General features: G+C 45.2%; 1 protein-coding gene across 16 annotated transcripts in view; it reads right to left on the bottom strand.

Moving 5' to 3' along the window:
* Positions 1-1,324: 1,324 nt before the first annotated feature.
* Gak (cyclin G associated kinase) overlaps positions 1,325-21,111 on the bottom strand; it is a 63,107-nt gene continuing 43,320 nt past the window's right edge. For 4 of the 16 annotated variants that reach the window (XM_076547096.1, XM_016004314.3, XM_016004317.3 and 1 more), the window contains 10 exons: positions 19,393-19,586; positions 18,189-18,335; positions 16,576-17,055; positions 16,020-16,190; positions 14,751-14,873; positions 10,276-10,392; positions 4,002-4,208; positions 3,560-3,705; positions 2,049-2,225; positions 1,325-1,864 (listed from right to left, as the gene is read on the bottom strand). In XM_076547096.1, coding sequence (XP_076403211.1) covers positions 1,763-1,864; positions 2,049-2,225; positions 3,560-3,705; positions 4,002-4,208; positions 10,276-10,392; positions 14,751-14,873; positions 16,020-16,190; positions 16,576-17,055; positions 18,189-18,335; positions 19,393-19,586 — 1,864 coding nt within the window. In that variant the 3' untranslated portion in view covers positions 1,325-1,762. The remainder of the gene's footprint in view (positions 1,865-2,048; positions 2,226-3,559; positions 3,706-4,001; positions 4,209-10,275; positions 10,393-14,750; positions 14,874-16,019; positions 16,191-16,575; positions 17,056-18,188; positions 18,336-19,392; positions 19,587-21,111) is intronic. The other 12 variants (XM_076547099.1, XM_076547090.1, XM_076547095.1 and 9 more) reach the window with 5 other exon arrangements.

The raw sequence follows: 21,111 nt of genomic DNA on the forward strand, positions 1-21,111 counted from the left end.
TACCATGTTCTACAAGAGTTGCATGTTTATCTGGGTTCCAGCTGGCATCATATGGATTTGATGACTTACATTCTAGATAAAGAGGCCACACAGGGACGAGGCAAGTGGTCTGTCAACAAGATGATTCCTTGGGCCTCTGTTGACAGATGCTACTTACAGACCTCCAGAGAAAGGTGAATTATTCATGTTTGGCTGAAGTCTCCATCCATGTATAGCCCAGAAGCCCTGTAGTGAAGCCTATCTGCCTGTGATGGGGGCAGTTGAAGAAATTATGTTTAAATTCCCTGAATAACAATGTAAAGTTCTTGCTCTAATCCTGCTCAGATCCAGGACAATCCAAGGGGAAGAGGAACCCCAGTCTTGAAGGCAGAAGGGGCTCTGAGATCTATATCTGTATGGATCCAATTTGACACGACTGCAGTCATGGTGAGGTGTCTCTGTCATGACTTTCCAAGTGAACCTGGTTGGCTTTCTCTGCACAGTTCCCTAACAAATTACAAACAGAACAGATCATCAGAGGGCTTTACAAGCAGACCCTCATAGCAGGAATGTGCCTAATTTTAACATTAACTTAAGATAAACCTGGAACATCCTGGTTTGGTCAGTGTCATCCTAATCAATACATACTTATATACTTTAGACCCAAATCCTGGGATCTGGGGATCTTGCTGCCTCCTTTCATTGAGTCCCCAATAAACAGCATTGCAGTCATGGCTGCCTGCCTGCCTGTGTGCTGGATTGTTCTGAAGCAGTGTTCCTCACTCCAAAATGCACTCTGACCATGGATGATTAACCCAAGGGGTAACATCACGCCACCCGATCCATGGCTGTGTCTTGTCTACACAGTGATGAAGGCTTAACATTGTGCTCATACCCATCCTAGCATTTCTTCTGTCAGTGACTTTTAGGCCTGGGCCACTGGCTTGAAGTTTCACTAGAGTCATTAAAGGAGGAGTGAGATCCAGCCAGTAAATCAAGTGTTTGAGACTAACATGACCCAACTCTACAGCCCCTGGAAGGTGGAAGTATCCAACATTCCTCCAAGAACTCTAGTTATGAGCTGAGATGAAGAACAGCAGCATTTTGGAGGGTGGTGTAAGACTTCAGGCCCTGGGAAAGACTCAATACTGTGGACCAGGCTCCCTTCTGATCTGTTTCTAGAACTTTTTTTAGCAAAGTGTTCAGAGAAGATAATGCTGGCCACAGTGGTCTTTGCAGCCAATTCTCAGTCAACTTCAAGATCCTATAATCCATCACAGGTAAAAAATTGAGGAACAAACAGGTTATCAGGTACCAGGTAAGAAGTGCTTTCCAAGCCAGAGACTGCACCAGCCATCAGAAAATAGTTTAATTATGTACAGATGATTGGCAAACTGATCAGAGTAGGGTGTGGATGTAACCCCAGATTTGAAGAAGTGACAGGAGAGCAGTGCCAGCGACATATGCCATTCAAGAGGTGACAGTCACCAGACACCAAGTAAATCACAAACTGTGACAGCTGTGGAAGGAGTATAAATCAACTTTTCCTCTGGGACAAGAAAAAGAAAAACAAAACAACAAACATCAGATCTGAGGAATGTTTTCTCTCCCAGCCATGGGATGGTATTTGTCCATGATGAATAGAAGATGGCTGGGAGTAGATGGTCCAAGCCCCTGGGGCCGTATCACCTGTCACACCTGCTATGGTCCCATCTGTGTATGAGTCAGGCAAGCAGCATTTGGGCTTCATGAGCAGCTCCTGCAGCCATAGCCATCACCGGCCTCAGAAGAGGGGCCTCGAGCCCTGGTTCTCAAACTCAGACCATGCATCATTCAGCTCCATGAAGATCATCTTTGCATACTGCTCATATGGCTGCCCCGTGGCCTGTAGGCAATAGAGGAAGAGCCAGATTGATCACTGAGCCCACTTCCCACCAGCTCCTTTCATGTGATACAGCCAGCAGGCAAAAAGCCCATAGAGGATGAAAGGCAGAGACAACCTGACCACAAGCACAGGGTCCAAAAGCCCAAGGCCTAGTATCTTGGGAACTGCCACACCATACACTTACCTTATCTGGATGCACTACCAACACTGCACGGCGGTACTGTTTCTTCACCTGCTCTGGAGTTACCAGGTCAGCCATACTCACAGGTGTCCAGCGGCTCTCCCCATCCCACAATACTGTGTGCATTGTGGACAGCAGTGCACGAATGTTCCTCTCCTTGCCTTCAATCCACTCCAAAAGCTGCAGACACCAGTGTACACAAAACCTCAGGAAAGAGCTGTAATGTAGGAGACCTCCCTCCCTGCTGTGTGGAGTGTAGGGTGGGAAAATCAAGGTAAGCACCAAAGCAAGTACTGAGGGATGTTCAGAGGCTGGAGAGGGACCATCTTTTCAATGGTCCTGGTCCTCAAGTGAAAGACCACCTGCGGGCCTGGGGAGCAAGCTTCTGTGGAGGCCTCTTGAGAACATGGTTTGATACCTCTCTGTTTATCCCTATAGGAGAGCAGGGAAGCTGTGGCTCCACATTACTCTCTACTACCCAGAAGGGCCCCAACCTAGCCCTCTCTGTTCCAGCACTGGGCCCACCCCAGACCATACAGACCAGGTGGTTCAAGCTACAGCACCTTGTGGAGAGAAGGTACTGTGGACAGAACTGAGACCCATTTCAGCCAGATACAAAGACAAGCCCTTAATCCCTCAATATAGCCTCCTCATCCAATTGGGTCCCTGACAACCTTTCAGGTAGTTCTTAAGGGAATGGCCACACTGTGTCCTAAAGAACTGACCACCACACAAACTTAAAGAAATGGATGTATCTAAGATCTACAGTGGAACAACCTGACCATTGTGCTATACTGACTCTTTACTCCACAGTGAGTGCCCCAGGTCAGGACCAAAACCCAAACAAATTGCTGTCCTCAAAAGTCGAATGAGCACCGGGCGGTGGTGGCACATGCCTTTAATCCCAGCACTCGGGAGGCAGAGGCAGGTGGATCTCTGAGTTCAAGGCCAGCCTGGTCTACAGAGTGAGATCCAAGGGCAGGCACCAAAATGACACAGAGAAACCCTGTCTTGAAAAACCAAAAAAAAAAAAAAAAAATTTCAAATGAGCAGAGTGGTGGTGGTGGCGGCGGCGCATGGCTTTAATCCCAGCATTTGGGAGGCAGAGCCAGGAGGATCTCTGTGAGTTTGTGGCCAACCTGGTCTACAGAGTGAGATCCAGAACAGCCAGAGCTGTTACACAGTGAAACCCTGTCTCGAAAAACTAAAAAAAATAAGTCAAATAAACCTTGGTTTGGATGGGTACAGGTCTGAGCTATGCCCTCTTGCCAGCTCAAGGCCAAGGTCAAGCATGACCCTATGTGATGCCTGCATCCCTCACTGATCCCCAGTGCCCGTGAGCAGCACTGTGAGATGCAAACATTAAGTGTCTATCAGATTGTCCAGGAGCATGGCTACATGGAGGTCCTGGTTCTGCCCTACCCCAGGACACCCCAGGTGCTAGGTCCATACACACAGCAAGTCTGACTGCAGATACTGGCTTTGCAGTGTGACCTGGGCCCTGGGGTACCCACCTTCAACTTGAATGGGTCTGTGTCTCTGGCAAGGTCCTGTTTTCGCATCTCAGCCATGGTCTTTGGTCCCTTCTTGTCAGATTTGGAGAAGCCTTGATTAGGTAGCAGATCTTCAAAATCATTTTCTGAGACCTTCGGTTTTTGGGCTGGGGTAAAAATAGACACTTTTTATAGACACTCTGCCTGCTTTTACCTTTCTCCTGATACCTGGATAGTAAAGAAGAAAAACATGGCCTCAGGGTCATCTGTTAAAGGCCACTGAGAATTGGGAGAAGGGCCAGGCCTGCAGAGATGCCTGGAGACACCAGCATACAAATCCAAATCTGCCTCAGCGAGCAACATCAATACAGCTGTCTTAGACGGCTCTGAGGGGAGGCATAAAGCACTCTACTCACAAACCTGTAGGTAGTTATATAAATCACCAGGCAGATGCAGGACTTACCAAAGCTGGGCACACGGACACCCCTCTCCTCTCGAGCCCCAATCACACTGAAGTGAGACCTTAGCTGTTCAGAGGCTCTGGGGGATGGCTTGGCCTGGGGAGTCCGTGAGGTTCCGGGGGCCGTGGAACGACTTGTCTGCCAGGAGCTGCTGCTTTTGGAGGCTGAGGTGGCAACAAAGCCCCCTGCAGGAGGTCCAGCAGGCAGGCCTGGGGAGACACCACAGGACACTTGTAAGTCACTTAGCCAATTTATGAGTTGCTTCTTCTGTGGCTGAGGATACTGAGTTGCTGGGACATGTGCTCACAAAACTGCTGTCACTTAGTTGATCTGTTCTACCCAATAAGTAGAGGGTCCTGAGTAGCCAGGGATACACAAGTATTGTGTTGCTCAAGCACTTTCTGAATCAAGGCTAGATGCCAGGATAAACTACCTGCACACCTACAGGGGCTCGGCATCCCCATCTGCTGAATGGTCCAGAGGGCTGTCCCACTGTGTGGACACTTTCTCACAAAGCTTCTCAAATGTGTGGCTGATTCTTTAACTTTCTGTGAAATAACTGTGCTGTGGGATGTCCTGTATGTTGTGAATATATGTTGCTACGATTGATTGATAAATAAAACACTCATTGGCCTGTAGTCAGGCAGGAAGTATAGGATAGGCGGGACAAACAGAGAAGAGAGGCTGGGAGGTGGAAGTCTGGGAGAGACACCAGCCTGCTGTCCAGGGAGCAACAGTAAAGGCAAAAGGTAAAGCCACGGAACATGTGGCGACATATAGATTAATAGAAATAGGCTGAGTTTAAGTGTAAGAGCTAGACAATGGTAGGCCTGAGCTAATGGCCAAGCAGTTTAATTAATATGAGCTTCTGAGTGATTATTTTATAAGTGGTGGTGGGGTTCCGTGGGACTGGGCAGGACTGTAGAAAACTGAATTCAGAGAAGTTACAAGAGTCATGTCAAGAAGTCTAAAGCACCTTTACATAATGTCCCCAGCCATGAAGTTCCCCTGTGATGGTTGTTATTTTGTCAATATCTAAAATCACCCAGGAGATGACCTCTGGGCATATCTGTGGGGGATTATCCCCCGCCCCTGCCCCAAGATAGGGTTTCTCTGTATATTCCTGGCTGACATGGAACTCTATGTAGACCAGGCTGGCCTTAAACTCAAAGATCTGCTTGCCTCTGCCCTCCAAGTGCTGAGATTAAAGGCATGCACCACCATGTCCAGTGTGAAGGATTATCTTAATATTAATTGATGAGGGAAATTAATTAATTAATTGATACTAATTTATGTGGGAAAATCCATCTTAATTGTGAGATCTGTCCATGAGCAGGGGATCCTGGGCTGTATGGAACAGAGAAGATAAGCTAAGTATTAGCATGCATACATTCATCTTTCTGTTTTCTGACTATAAATGTCATGTGATCAGCTGATTCAAACTCCTGCTGCCTTTTTATTGCCAAGAAAATTTCACAATATGAAAGGGACTGCTGTTTGCTTAACCTTCTTCCACAGAAGAACGTCTATTCAGAGTTTATTCCCTTGGCTATTACAAACAGCTCTTCTTCGAACACTTGTTTGATTTTTGGAGAAAACATAAGCTCATTTCTCTGGAATAAACACTGGGGTCCTATGGTGTCTGCATGTTCACTTTTGTAAGAAACAGACCAGCAGTGGCTGCATCATTTCACATCCTTACAAGTCTGTGTATATATAATAAACCCAGTTTCTATGATCCTTGGTGATGCATGGCTGCTGCCTAAATCTTCTAGCAGCTGATGACTCAACATTGTCTCGTGCTCATTGGCATGCCAGAATTACTGCTGATGGAACCTTCATCCCTGTTCTCATTTTCCCACCAGATTACCTTTTGTTTTTCCATTACAGTTATGTATTTTATATAAGTGTCCTTTGTCAAATAGTTTTTGAAAATGTTTTCTTTCCACATTTTGCTTGGTCTTTCCACAGCTGAAGGTCTCAGATCTGTGCTCTCTTCTGCTAGTGAAGTTGTTCTGCCTTACATTCTACCTGCAATAGGCTGTGAGGCTCAGGATATAGCCAAGCCTCCTTTTCTTGCTTGTACAAGTCCAATGGTGGCTTGAACGCCTTCTGTTAAAACTTTCACACCTCTGTCTTCCCTGGGTATATACTTGGGTCCTCTCTTCCAATTCATGCATTGTTGTCTGGCCTTTGCCAACACCAGTCTTGGTTTCTGTGGCCAGAGAGTGTACCTCAAAGTCATGGTGGAGCTTCTATACTACTTCCAATTACAAGCCCCAATCATTCTAGTCTATCTGTTTTCTCAAATAAATGTGACAATGAACTTGGCTGATCTATAAAAATCCTTGCTGGAATTTTGGTAGCAAGAACATTAGATCTACAGATCAATTAATAAAAGGCAAAGGGGCACCTTTGCTAAGCCAGTCTTGTGATCTACAAACATTTGGTGCCAATCTCAACTGCCATGTTTGTACTGTAGTTTCATCACACTGGCACTATGTGTTTCCTTATGTTTATAGTTAAAAGCTCTTTTGCTGATATTTTTGAGACAGGGTCTCATGTAGCCAAAGTTTGAACTTCTGATCCAACCCCAGCTTCCTGAGTGCTGGGATTACAGCTATAAATAAGCCTCTATCTATGCTTGGTCTGAAAGCTTCTTGGCAAAAATTGACTATAAATAGTGTTATATAGCTGTATAAGTTTGGTGTCCTTGAGCTATTCCTAGTAAACCTAACTACAACAGACTACTCTTTGGTGATCTTAGATACTGTGAACTTACAACTATAAAGTTCTAAGCCTTGTAGATTTCCTCTGATCTGACAGGCAATTATGCTACCTTCAAACAGGAATAATTTTACTTTTTTCCTTCTATCATATGCAATTTCTACTTCTTTTTCTTGCCTCAAGTTGGTACTGGGTCTCCCAGTAAGTAGAATGTTATGGTGGACACCTGTCTTGCTCCTGGGTTCAGAAGTCCTTCCTAATTTGTCATATCTGATGCAGTTTCTGCATCTGCTCTGAAGACATCCTCATCATTTGCTGCTTTTGTTTTTGTTTGTTTGTTTGTTTTTTGAGATTGGGTTTCTCTGCATAATAGCCTTGGGTGTTCTGGAACTCATTCTGTAGACCAGGCTGGCCTCGAACTCAACGAGATTCGCCTGCCTCTGCCTCTTGAGTGCTGGGATTAAAGGTGTGCGCCACTACTGCCTGGCTGCTGCTGGGTTTTAACAATTATCCTTTCAGAAACACTGGTAAGAGCATGTCATTGTTCTTTGGCTTATAAACATGGTAGATGCTACTCACTGAGTCTGGAAAAGCAAATCAGACTAGTACTCCTTGAATATGCCCCACTTGGTGGTAGTTACTGCCCTTTAATCCTTTGAAAAATTCTGTGCCCTAATATTCTAAGGGTCTATGTCCGTTCTTGAGGGGACTGGCTTGAGGCTTTCTTTCCTAGATTGTCTGATTTGGCACTTGCACTTTGGAAAGTCAGTTTCCCCTCTTCCAAGCTTTCTAAGAGATTATGTGGAATTGGTCACATAAACATTTGGTAAAATTCTCCAATGAACTCATTGGAGCCTGGGGATTTCCCTTTTCTGAGGAATTTACTATGAATTCATTCTTCATAGTGACAAACCATTCAAGTGCCCTGCTTCATGCTGAGAGTTTGGTTGGTAGTGGCTACCTGTGAGATATTTGCATATCTTGACACTGCCAGCTTCCCAGCACTTGTTTTTATTCCTTCACCACTTACTGTATGTATATTTCTACTCTCAAGGCACTATGTTTATGCAATTCATTTAAAATTATAAAATATAATTAAGAAATACATATTAATATTCATCTATGATAATCAAATTTATAGTCATGTTAATTAAGTTTTTTAGGTATACAAAGGTATATTTCAATTAGGTAAGTAATCTTCAAACACTTCAAAGACCTACAGAATATGGCATTTAAAATGTTTTAAAAATTTAGACTTTTCTAAACAGTGAGACATGTCTGCTCCTGGCAGCATCAATTACTTAAAAGAGGATGATAGGCATTGAAGAAACTCATTATGGAGTTTGCTTTCTTTGTGGCAAAAGTTAGCCACTGGGCGAAAAAGTATCCTTGCCTCGACTGCTTGACAGGATTCTGTATAAACTGGACATGCAGGACCCATAGGAAGGTGACCATTGTGGCTCACAACCCTCTGTAATGGAGATCTGGTGCCCTCTTCTGGCCTGCAGGCATACATGCAGACAGAACACTGTATACATAATAAATAAATCTTTAAAAAAAAAAAAAAAAAAAAAAAAGGAAGGTGACCATTGAACTTTGCAAGGCAAGATGGTCCTTCAGGTTCCTGTTTCACACAGGAAACTGCCAGACACTCTACAGGACATGGGGAGAAGCGACTAACAAACTTTGCTAGAATGGTGGAACAGTCCTTAAAATTTCCTGCTTCACTGAAAGCTGAAGAGGGACTTCACTGAGAGACTCTAGGCCTGTAGGCTGAAGATAGATGCCCCAATGTTACAGAGAAACTTTGAATGACTATCCAGACATCCATATGTCCCTATCATTTCTAGAATTATGGAAGTTGCTTGCAATGCACTTCCTGTTTACTTAGGTAATATAATATTCTTCTGAGGTCTTTGATGGAGTTGAAGATTAGATATAATTTTCCTTGGTTATGATAAAAGGTAAATTAGACATGAAACTTTAGACTCACAAAAATAGGATAAGAGTATTTTAATTTTGCCAAATACAAATAGACTAGATATTATAACTAATTCTTGATTGATAACTGTTTTGTTATATATAATTTTATTATGTTAAAGTTAAAACCTTCCTTTTTGATTAGACAGAAAAGGGGAAGTGCTGTGGGATGTCTTTTTTTTTTTTTTTTTTTTTTGAGACAGGGTTTCTCTGTGTAGGTCTGTGCCTTTCCTGGATCTCACTCTGTAGATCAGGCTGGCTTCAAACTCACAGAGATCCGCCTGGCTCTGCCTCCCCAGTGCTGGGATTAAAGGCGTGTGCCACCACCGCCCAGCAAGGGGATGTCTTTCTGTATGCTGTGAATATATGTGTTGCTTCCATTGGCTAATAAATAAAGCAGCTTTGGCCTATGGCAAGGCAGCTTAGAGGCAGGAGGGAAATCCAAGTAGAGACACAGAAAGAAGAAGGGTGGAGTCGAGAGACACCAGCCCACCACCAAAGGAGCAACAAGATGCCAGTAGACCAGTAATGCCACGGCCAAGTGGCAACTTATAGATTAAGAGGAATGGGTTAATTTAAGATGAAAGAGCTAACTAGCAAGAAGCTGAAGCCATAGGCCATACAAGTTTGTAATTAATATAATAATCCCGAGTGATTATTTTATAAGCAGCTGTAAGACTGCAGGTGGGAGAGATTCGTCTGGTCCAGGTTACTGGGCAGGCAGGAACGGAGGAACTTCCGACTACACTTTATAGACCCTGACCGTTCCCGACACCGATGGTTTGTGCTATAGTTCCTTTTCAGTCAGTCTCAGTAAATTTGTTTACCACTATTTTCAAAGAAGTGGCATTTTATTTCATTGATTTGTTGTTGAGAAAGAATCTCATGCAGTTCAGGCTAGCCTTCAACTCACTTATGTAACCCCAAACAACTTTTTCTTTCTTTTCTTTTTCCTTTTTTCCCCTCAAGAAAGGGTTTCTCTGTGTAGACCAGTACAGTCTCAAACTCAGAGATCCACTTGTTCCTGCCTCCCAAGTGCTGGGATAAAAGCCTAGCTAGTTCATCTTTTCTAGAGGACGTAACCTACACCCTCAAGCACCTCTTGCTGTTATGTCCCAGGTCCCTCTATGATGTAAGGTATTTCATCCAGTCCAGTCAAAACACTGCTATTTCCTGGGCCTCCCCTCTAACACATGTGCCATTTAAAGCACTGTTTTTCTTTGTATTCTTACTATCACTGATTTTCTGATTTCAATTTTATTTTGTTAAAGGAGCCAGCACTTTGTGCTACCAAGTATAGTTGATGTCATACCCAGTACTCAGCAAAGCCTCACCAACTCTTAGACTGTCCCTACTTCCTGGACACACCATAACCATGGAGTTAGCCGGTGCACTCACTGCATGGCCATGAGGGTCATGCAGCAACATATTTCCAGCAACTCCCAGTTTTAGTCTTTCAGTCAGTGGGCATTCAGAATGGAAGCAGACACAAACTTCCTGGGTCTTTGGACACAAGAGTAGTAAAAGATGAAAATGATCCTCTTGGTACATAGGGTTGGCCCTCATTACCTTGGAGGCTAGAGCTGAGATCACTGAGATCAGCAAATGGGTCTAGGCTCTGAGACTTGGTTTGGCTGGGGTGGGAACCCAGAGGGGTTGGGTGACTTCCAGAAGAGAAGAGGGTACCTGGAAAAAGGATAAAAGCCATTAGATTTGCAGAGCATAGAATGAAACACAGTCTTCCTAAGTCCCTGGTCCTCCTTTTCAATATCAAAGGCCCCACTCAAGGTTTGATAATTCTTTAAGAACATTGGGAGGAACACATAGAACAAACTTGATAGAGCGGCTGGCTCCAGCATCCACACTGCTTCCCAGGGAAATCACTGAACATTTGGTACCAAGAACCAGAAAATGTCCTCATTGTTTTGACTTCATAGTACCACTTGCTATAATCTAAAATTTAACTGTCCTTTATGATATAGTAATATAAATTTGATACTAGTCTAAGCATAAAATCTTGAAATATTTATTGCACAACTACTCAAAGTATTATCTAGTCATTAAAAATGATGGCTATGGAGATGGATAGATGGCTTGGCGGTTAAGAGTGCTTGCTGAGTAAAGATATATGGACAAAAGGGTATACTGTATGACTCACTGTGTCACATTACAGCTTCCATGACAAGATTTTTCTTTTTTTTTTTTCTCTTAAAATTTATTTTAATTTGGGGAGGGAGGTTGCAAGGGCAGAGGGCAGATATGAAGATACGGGGCGATGAATGGGATTGAGATGCATGATGTGAAAGACACAAAAAGTAAATAAAAAGAAAGTTAAAAAAAAAAAAGAGTGCTTGCTGTTCAATCATGAGGACCCAAGTTCAGATCCCAGTATCTATGTAATAACATAAAAATAATCTTTAAAAGATGAGAGTTATCTATATATAAAGAACAGGTAGGTATCTCTTGAGTTTGAGGCCAGCCTGATCTAATGAGTTCCTGGACAGCCAGAGCTACATAGTTAAGATCCTGTCTGAAAATAAAACAAAATCTATTGTGGCTCAGCAGGTAAAAGTGCTATGTAAGCCTGATGACCTGAGATTGATCCCTGTGAAAAAGCTGGATGTAGATATGTGCATCTGTAATCCTGGTACTTGGTGACATGGCAAGTAGAATCAGGAGAATTGCTTAGAGGCTTGCAAGCCAGTTGGTGCAGCAGAAATCAGAGACCCCACCTCATCAAGGTGGAAAGAAATGATTCCAAAAAGTTGTCCTCTGACCTCCAAATGTGTGCCATGGCATGCACATGTGCCACAGCAGGTGTAAATCCACACTCACACACAAATACACACATACAATAATAATAATAATTAAAAAAATGAGCTGGCTAGATGGCACAGTGGGTAAAGGCAGTTGCTGCCAAGCCTGATGTCCTGAGTTCAATCACTCATGCATCACAATCCCTGGGTTCTGGATAGTGAAACAGAATGGAGTTACCCAAGTTGTCTTCTGACCTGTGTGCCTGCCATGATAGGGACACTGCCACCCATAACCCCTTTTTATAAACACAATGTAAAAACCTTTTCTAAAAATAAATTTAAAAAAAAAAATTTAAAAGAAAAAAGAAGTGGGGCGTGGTGGCACACACCTTTAATCCCAGCACTCAGGAGGCAAAGGCAGGTGGATCTCTGTGAGTTCGAGGCCAGCCTAATCTACAGAGTGAGTTCCAGGAAAGGCTCCAAAGCTACACAGATAAAACCCTGTCTCAAAAAATGAAAAGAAGAAAAAAGAATTCCCAATGTGAAATGGAAATGAAGAGCCGGGCAGTGGTGGTGCACGCCTTTAATCCCAGTACTTGGGAGGCAGAGGCAGGTGGATCTCTGAGTTCAAGGCTAGTCTGGTCTACACACAGAGTAACCATCTGGAAAAGTCAAAAAGGGAGTAAAGAACATGAAATTCCTGCATAAAACAAAAACAAAAAACTCACAACCAAAAGCATACACAATTACAGTCAGCCTCATTTGTAATACAAGAAAAATGGAAACTGAAAGCACCTACAAGGGCTAGCAAGTGGCTCAGCAAATAAAGACACTTGTTGCCAATCCTAATTACCTGCACCTGATCCCTAGAATTCACATGACAGGTCATTCATCCTGTCAAATCCCATAGATTGTCCTCTGATTTCCACAAATGCATCGTGACATATGTGCTGAATCATAAACACATTCAAATAAATGTACAACTTTTAAAAAATACATACTAAATTAGTAAAATGTTTTTAAATTTATAATCCAACTCTGATGAGAAACAAGATAGGAATTCTTGTTCCTGAGCAAATAAATTGAGGAAATAGTATTCAGAGGGGGGAATGTGTGTCAAAGACTGTGCAAACAGGACTGTGTTGGATCAGAACGTGCCAGCAAGATAGAACTGTAGGTGTACAAAAAGGTCAAATGGATATTCACAAATATGAACTACTCCATGTAATCCATGTTACCAATAGGGCATATGCCAGTAGCCATGGCACACTTGTGACAGCCTTTCTTAGGGTCCTTCAGAAGACACAGAAAACGCAGGAAAAACCATAAAGGTACAATGTGGGCAAACAGGGCAATTGATTACACACAGGCAAGGAATTATGTTCCAAAACATATTTGCCTTCATGAAAAAGGAACAGCATGGAAGACTAGGTGTAGGGAAAAGGGGATGGCTAAAGAAACCCACACTGACCCTGGAGCCCAGAACTAGGGAAAGATAGCTCAGATAAGGCCAATGAAAGAAACAGTTTGGCTCAAAACAGAGCCATCTCTGCCCCTGGCCAACTGACTTGTAAAACCAACCAATCACAGAGCAGGACAGTAGAATCCTGGCCCTAGGGTCCAGGACCAGGGAAAGAAACACAGCTTGTGTTTGGGACCTGAGCCAGAGAAATGAACCAAGGAAACAAGCTCTGACTCTGAAACCAGTACCAAAGAAACACTCTTGGCCCCTAGAATCAAGAGTCAGTGAATAAAATGTGCCCTGGCCTTAGAATAAGGGTCAAACAGCTAAGTAAAGCCAGTGAAAGAAACACAGTTTGGCTCAATTCAGAGCTATCTCTGCCCCTGGCCAACTGATTTGTGAAACCAACCAATCACAGAGCAGGACAGTAGAATCCTGGCCCTAGGGCCCAGGACCAGGGAAAGAAACACAGCCTGGGTTTGGGACCTGAGCCAGAAAAATGAACACTTTATCACCAAACCCAGAACCAAAGAAATATGTCCTGACTCTGAAACTAGTGTCAAAATAACACTCTTGGTCCCTAGAATCAGAGTCAGTGAAAGAAATGTGCCCTGGCCTTAGAGGTAGTGTCAAAAAGCCAAGAAAAACCAGTAAAAGAAAAACAGTTTGGCCTTGAAATCAGGGCCATCTCTGTCCTAGCCCACAAAACTGGCCAATCCCTGGGCAGAAAAAAAAATAACCAATCACAGTTGACTCTGCCCCCGGACATCCTATATAAACTGCCCTGCCTGGTCAGTTGTGAGCTGTTCTCTCCACCATGGTAGAAGCAGTTCCTCTTGGACTCCTTCTTCCCAAATAAATCTTTCTCAAAGGAATTTTGGGTGTGAAGACTTTCATTCACTGGCGTACAGAAGAACCTTGCTGAGAGGTCCCACAAGTGGACTGAGTAAGGGGAAGCTGAACAGAAGAACCTTGCTGAGATGTCCCATAGTGGACTGAGCAAGTGGGAGCTGAAAAGTAACACTTTTCTCCTGAGCCGGAGGAGATTGCTACATTTTTGCAATTTCTTAGGCTGGAGAAGCAGAGCTTTGCTAAGAAGCCCTCGTAAATGGGGGCTGAGAAAAGCACAGTTGTAGTGGCTCTCCAAGAGAAAAGCAAGATTGCTATGTCTTGCGGGGAGCCCATCCCCCATTACACTAGGTATAGCCTGACTTTCCTGAACAGTCAGGATACCCTTCCCTGCTGAAGCAGTTCCAGGCCTGACTTTTCTGAGAAGACAGAAAAACTTCCCCTCTAGGGTTGGGCTGTCTCTTTGCAGCTCCAGCTGTCAGAGCTGTGCTAAATAGCTCCAGGTGTCCGGGATACCTCCAGGGCAGAGCTGCTCTGAGCAGCTTGAGGTGTCCAGGATACCTTGCCCTACAGGGTTGGGCTGCCTCTTTGCAGCTCCAGCCATCAGAGCTGTCCTAAGCAGCTCAAGGTGTTACCTGACTCCCAGGTAGCCAGGACACCTCTCCCCAGAGTTGCAAAACTCACACTTTGGTGCCAAAACCTGGGACCAAACCCACAAAGTTGCAACAAATTTACTTACACTAGGAGGACCATACACTGCTGCCACTCAACAAAGGCTGTACAATTATATAGTGTCTGTGTTGTCATCGAACAAATAACAGAAAATTCTGTAGTCACCACACATTGGCTGACTAGAATGTGCAGGAATCTGTAAGCAAGCCCTGTTTCATCCTCTTCTCAAAAGGGCTTGGGGAGACTCCATGGCCACAGTTGTAACCATCTTGAATGCCCAGAAATAGTGGGGTTGGTGCTCATACCTTCTGGTACTGGCATGGAGGCTGGACCAGGCATAGCAGTCTCAGCCCAGGTATCCCATCCTCCTAGCAGATCTGGGTGGCTTGACGAAGCTATCACCTTGTTGGGCTCGGCTGAGAGATCCCCTGGAAGGAGACAGAGAAAAGCAAGGTTTGGTGTATGTGCCTTCTCACTTCACATGATGCTTGGGAACCTCTCTCACCCCCAGACATGAGCAGAGGGCAACCTGTTGACCCAGCATACAACTTAAGGGACCAGTATGCCTAGGCAGTTGAGGCCATGCTTTGCTCAGACACCTTGTAGCCGATACTCTGAACTCACAGGATTGGTGATCAGAACTGGCTGGGCTCAGCCATCATCATATGACTTCTTTTCTGATAGTCTTGAGCATGTAGCAGATAGCCACTAAGCTAAGCAACAGAGGTCAGCAGGCAACATCTTCACAAGGCAGTAATGACAACACTTGTATGTTGCCTTTCTGAAAGGGCATTCAGAGCCTTTCTGCCTTTCTCTAAACCTGCCATACACAGCCCATGATGGGTAAGGTCCTTTACCTACAGCTATATTTACTCCCTGGAATCTAGAGCTCGTCCTTGTGTCCTTTGCTGGTCCATTGCTTGTGTCCTTTGCTTGTGTCCTTTTCTACCCATAAGTCATTCAGGCCAGTCAGCTGTCCTCCAGAGCATACCCCAGACCATGTACTCTCTGCTAGGAAAAAGAACCAAGCTTTCTCTCTAAGATATGGCTAGAGTGACAGCCTGGCCTCTTCTTTCCCACCCCACAACTTCTGCCTCAATGGGCCATGCCTGCTGCTCCAACATGACCAGCCTTTAAACATACTGTTGCCTCTTCCTAAAGTTGGACTTTTCTGTTCCCTAATTTGTCATTCCTCCCTCCTGGTCCTCTCATTCCTAAAAGCTTCTGGCAGAAGTAGCTGTTCTAGTCACAGCCACAGCCCCAAACCAGAGAAACACTCACTAGCAGGGCCTGTAAACAGCAGTGGAACCTGTTCCAGATTTGAGGAGACAGCTTAAGGAGGTGAAAAAGACATCAATGTGTCCTGCCAGGCTTTGAGAAGCTCTAGGCTTTTGGAAAGTCACCAAGAGGTATGTTAGGCCTAGTGCACCACAGCTGCAGTAGACAGAAGGCCTTTATGCCCATTGGTCTATCCCTGAGCCCTATCCCCAGGGGCCTGCAGGAAGTAGGAGCTCCTAGGCCTTTCTGGGCATAAGCTGTGGCTTCTATGCAATATTCATCATGGCCATACTCACCCAGAGGCAGGAAGGTAGTGCTGCAGGATGGGGGTGGGGCACTGTGGGTGGATGGGAAGGGTGTTGAGGAAGCTACAGAGTCAGGGTTGAGAAGCTCTCCAAATAGATCAGGCTTGGAGCTGGGTTGGGTGTCCGAGTTGGATGACAGTAGGAGCTGGTCAAACGGGTCCACTAGGAGACAGAGGCAGGGCAGGGACAAACATTATACCTTAGCCTGCATCCTGGGAGCCCTGTTGCCCTGCTCTCAGGCCTTTACTTTCCTCAACAATATGGACTCAGACCATCCAGCAGCACCCCCAAGGATACATTGCTCTCCTAATGACCCACAGCTTACGACTGTCCCATGGACACATCACCCCTGAAGCCAACTCTGGCGGTCTTGGCTTGTGAGCTGAGACCAGTAGGAACTGATGCAGCTACACACAGTTTCTCCAGAAGGCAGCTCCCTCTCTCCAGGTGTCAATATAATAGTGATGATCCTTTTTCTACACAGCAGGAATGGTGAACCTTTGTTTATTACTATAAAGCCATTTTTCTGCATAACTGAAATGCATACCAGTGTCAGGGACTCTTTTTTGTAGGGTGCTCTGTACCCCAAAAAGAGAAACTGGGCTTGCCAGAAGCAGAGGAGCCTCACCACCAAGCAGGTCACCAGGAGGCCCCACTTGAACAGCGTCAGATGGTACAAGAAGGCAGCTCAACAGGTCAGTATTGCTGGAGGGGACCCTGCAAGCCTGCAAGGGGGCAGTAGGCCCTGAGTCTCCCTCAGAGTGCAGGCCTAGGAGATCAACACCCTCTTCCTGCTGTGCAGGCTCCTGAGGGGCAGCCAGCATGCCCACATCAAATATTAAGTCTTGCTGTCTGGTCCCAGCTGCCAGTCTTGGTGTGTCTTCTCCAGACCCTGGCTCCTTCTCCTCTCTGGGGAATGGAGGTTCTTCTTCATCTGACACTTCACTTCCATCTCTGTCTGAAATCAGGACAGACCGACTCTCCTTAGGAGAGGGATTGTCTGCACCAGATTCTGGTTCTTTTTCCTCTGTGGAAAGAAAATCATCGTTTGATTGACCCACATGCTAGGGTAGCTGTAAGAGGGCAGAACAAGTTGACATAACCAGAAGCCTCAGCAGGGCCCATGTTGCAACTACACAGCCAACACCAGGATCCTCATGACCCACCCCAGTGGCCAATCTTGGGCCTCAGAGCACATGTCTTGAGGCTTGAAATTCACAGACCACTCTGGAGCCACAATACTGGCTTCTATCCAACAACAAAGAAGCCAAGATTCTAGGACTTTTCTCCCAGTCCCTCCCTGAGCCCAACATCAAACATGTCCACCTGCTAGCCTCTTCATCTCTATGGAGAGCCTTGGTAAACCACAACCTAGCAGGGGACATACCATAGCACTTCTTGGGGAAATGTCCTTTGCTGAGTGAGTGGTAGTGATATACCCTGGGATATGTCAAGGAGGTGAGTGGTCAAGGTGAAGATCCTAGGTGTTTAGTTGTAATAACTAGGCTATGAGACATGAAGAAGGGACTAAGATGCCCGGTAGAAACTGGAGGCAGTAAGAAATAAAGTAACTCCCAGGTGGAGATGATAAACTACCATGGTTCAGTTTATCCCTCTACTGAGGCCCCCTCCTCTGCTCCTTAAGAACCTCTGGGCCTGTTAATAAGACTATGAATATAGAGACTTGGTCAGCAAATGACTTCAATTCAATAATGAAATGAAGCTGATATCTCAGGCTTTGTGGGAATATATGTGTGTGTGTGTGTGTGTGTGTGTGTGTGTGTGTGTGTGTGTGTCTTTCTATCTTAAAAGAATATATGAACTGTTCTTAATTTAAGTGCCAGGCAATAGCGTTAAATGTGTAACTCAATTGTAGAGGATTTGTCTGACATGCATGAGTCTGGAGTTTGATCCTCACTGACAATTCCTCCCACAACAGGCCAATGTGTAGCGTCTGCAGTCCCTCTAAGGAGACCTCAATTCTGCTTGTCCCCATGAAGTTCACCCTAAGTACTTGATCTCAGCATATGGCCCTTGTAGAATGCTGCAATGTAGTTAATAGAGCCTGATGCCAGAAATTAGTGGTGACAAGTAAGTTCACGGGCATATGACGGACTAGACCCCATGGAAGAATGAAGAATTAGCTGTGCCTATGCCTACCCTGCCAATCCAGCGTGTGAAGAAAGTGGTTGGTGTCCGTGCTGCTGCTCTGCGGTGAATCAGACTCTGTGATCTCAGCCTCTGGAGACCCTGCCTCAGCGTCATACTGAGCTGTAGAGCCCGGCTGCCGGGGTAGTTCTGGCTTCCCTGCCAGGAAAGGGCTGACATCAGGCTACCTGTGCCAGGCACAACACTGGGCAAGGCACAGCCAGAGCAACAGCAGGTAAGCCATCAGGACATCTGTGCCAGTTCCTTGAAAACAAGGTCTGGCTGTGGTAGATTTCCACCATCCTTCTATTCGGATGCTGTGCCACACCCATGAACACACACAGCACACTCATTGAACATACCACACATATAAACATAGATGCAAACATATATTCCTTTTAAGAATACTTAATTATCTGCAGATTAAAAACACAAAATGTACAAATCCAGACCATAGAGAAGCTACAGGGAGTAGGTCAAGCCCAACCTGCTAAGGCACTCCATTTTCTGTAAGAACTAGGCTGACATAAACAGAGGAGACACCTATGCTGAGTGGAGAGTCATGCCCGGAGGATGTGACCTGAGTCAGCTTATGTTACAAACCTAACTCTGGAGGAAATCCTTCCCAGTCACAGCTTTGTGCTGACCCCAAAAGTAGATGCAAGGCCCATGTATTCAAGAGAGCAACACCTCACTCTAGAGCAGTGGTTCTCAACTTTCCTAATGCTGTGACCCTTTAATACAGTTCCTCATGTTGTGGTGACCCCCAATCACAAAATTATTTTTGCTGCTACTTTATAACTATAATTTTGCTACTGTTAGGAATCATAATGTAAATATTTCTGGAGATAGAGGTTTGCTAGAGGGGTCAGGACCCACATGTTGAGAACAACTGCTCTAGAGTTTGTTTTTGTAGAGCAAGAGAACAGACTTCCCTGCTGGGCCCATGTTAGGCCTAGGTATTTCATGTGGCTTATGAAACCATGAGAGGCCTCAGGATCATAGTGTCACGGGCCCCCTTCCCTGGTACCATAGCTGCATCTTTATCCAACAGTGAGTTTCTGCTACCTTCTGTAGCACCTAGGTAAGCACAGAGCAGGTAGGGGTGCCCAAACCAGGGAGAAAGGCACCTCTGTTCTTGTAAATCTTTCCTAGAAATGTAAGTCACTAGAACTGGGTCCTGAGCAAGTACACTGAGAGCCAGGGCACATCTTACCAAACTTAGACAGGATGTCCTGCTGTTCTTCCCTGCTGGAAAAGAGGATCTTGGGGTTTAGGCCCCTCAGGCTGGTATTCTCCCAAGGTGGAGCTTCTCGGCTGGGCCTGTCTCTAGGTTCCACCTCCACCTCCAGGTTCACCTGGAACAGATCTGGGTACTTCTCCTGAATGTCACAAGCATCCAGGTCATACCTACAGGTTCCGAGAGGGAATGAGTGAGTATGGCCAGGGTATTTCAGAAGTCATTCAGCATCCACAGAAAGGATAAAAGACTGCTGGTGAGGCAGTGGACACATAACCATCCCTACCTGTGGGACATCGGCACTTATAGCAGGGCTGATGCACCCAGGATCACTGCTCCCCTAATGTCAGGGCAGGGTTTCCCTAGTTGTTAGTGTGGCAAACTACTGAGTTAGACTTCTGTGTTCCCCATGTCTATGGGAAGGTAGGTGCTCAGAATAAACACAGGATAGCTGCCATAGCATGACTCTAGGAAGACAGGCAGGCAAGCAGACCCATAGCCCTGACCAGAGGCCCTAGGCCCCACTCCTCACCCACAAGTAGACACATACTGCAGAAACTTCATTGGTTCAAATCAGGTACTCTGAAATCTTAAATAGATTTTTTATAAAAATATGTCCATCTTGGCAAAAATCTGAACTAGATAATCATAAATCAAGACTTCTGGGATTCAGTTATTAGAAGCTAGGAACAAGACTTGCTGAAGGTCCAGGGAGGCAACCTGGGCTGTGAGAAAAGGGACAGGCAGGAAGCAGGAGGTCATAAGGTCTTCAGACTTCACAGGGACATGGGGAGCAAGGGATATTGAGCCAGGCCACCTCAAAGGCAGCAACCTTAATCATTTTACAAACTTTTCCTATGTGGTAGCTCCACACTGCTTTAAGAAATTCTATATTCCGAACATTCCGAACCCTGGTTTTACAACCTATTTGCTATGTAGTATCTCTGTATATTATACTAAATTTTGTGCCTATCAACACCATTACCATAGCCAACAAAATCTACGAAACACACACAACAATGGCAACCCATTTTTAGGGATGTCCCTGGGTGCCAAGGGAGGCCATGTACTCCTGGTCTCAAGGTTTCTCTGAATCTGTGACTGTAGTTATCAATACCACTGTCTAAGGAAAGCTGGGGAGGAAAGAGTGGTAATCTGGGTGGCAAAGCAATGGTTCATTTGTTTCTTACCATTAAATAAGCATGCAGGTGGGCCTGCAATGCTTAAGATCCCTAGTTTACTACTTCCTGCCTGGGATATAACCCTTTGCATACTGGAGAGTACAGGATAGAGCAAGGTGGCTCTGTGACAGGGGTTTTCCCTCCATATATGTCTTTCAGTTGGGACATAACTTAGTAACTACACGGAGCTAGGCAGAAACAGCTTACATGTAGCTGATAGCTACAGGGAGGAAAGGCCAAAACTTGCCATCAATGAGGATGGAGGGACAAGGCAGGAGAACCCACGGAGAGTGTTCTGTGTACTTGGCAGATTCGGCCTCTAAGACAGGTTGATGATAGTTCTGGACACAGCTCATTTCTTGCTTCCCTGACCAACTGACCTTGAGAATGCCCAGCCTAGCCAGCAGGACAGTGAGGGCACAATGAGGGCGTGTGAGTAGGGGGCTAGGAGTTGGTCTTCAAGACAGAGCTCACAGGCCCTGGAGGTTGGATACCAGTATGTCTAGGCTCCAAT

The sequence above is a fragment of the Peromyscus maniculatus genome, chromosome 10 (assembly GCF_049852395.1).
Source record: "Peromyscus maniculatus bairdii isolate BWxNUB_F1_BW_parent chromosome 10, HU_Pman_BW_mat_3.1, whole genome shotgun sequence".
NCBI classification, from domain to species: Eukaryota; Metazoa; Chordata; class Mammalia; order Rodentia; family Cricetidae; genus Peromyscus; species Peromyscus maniculatus.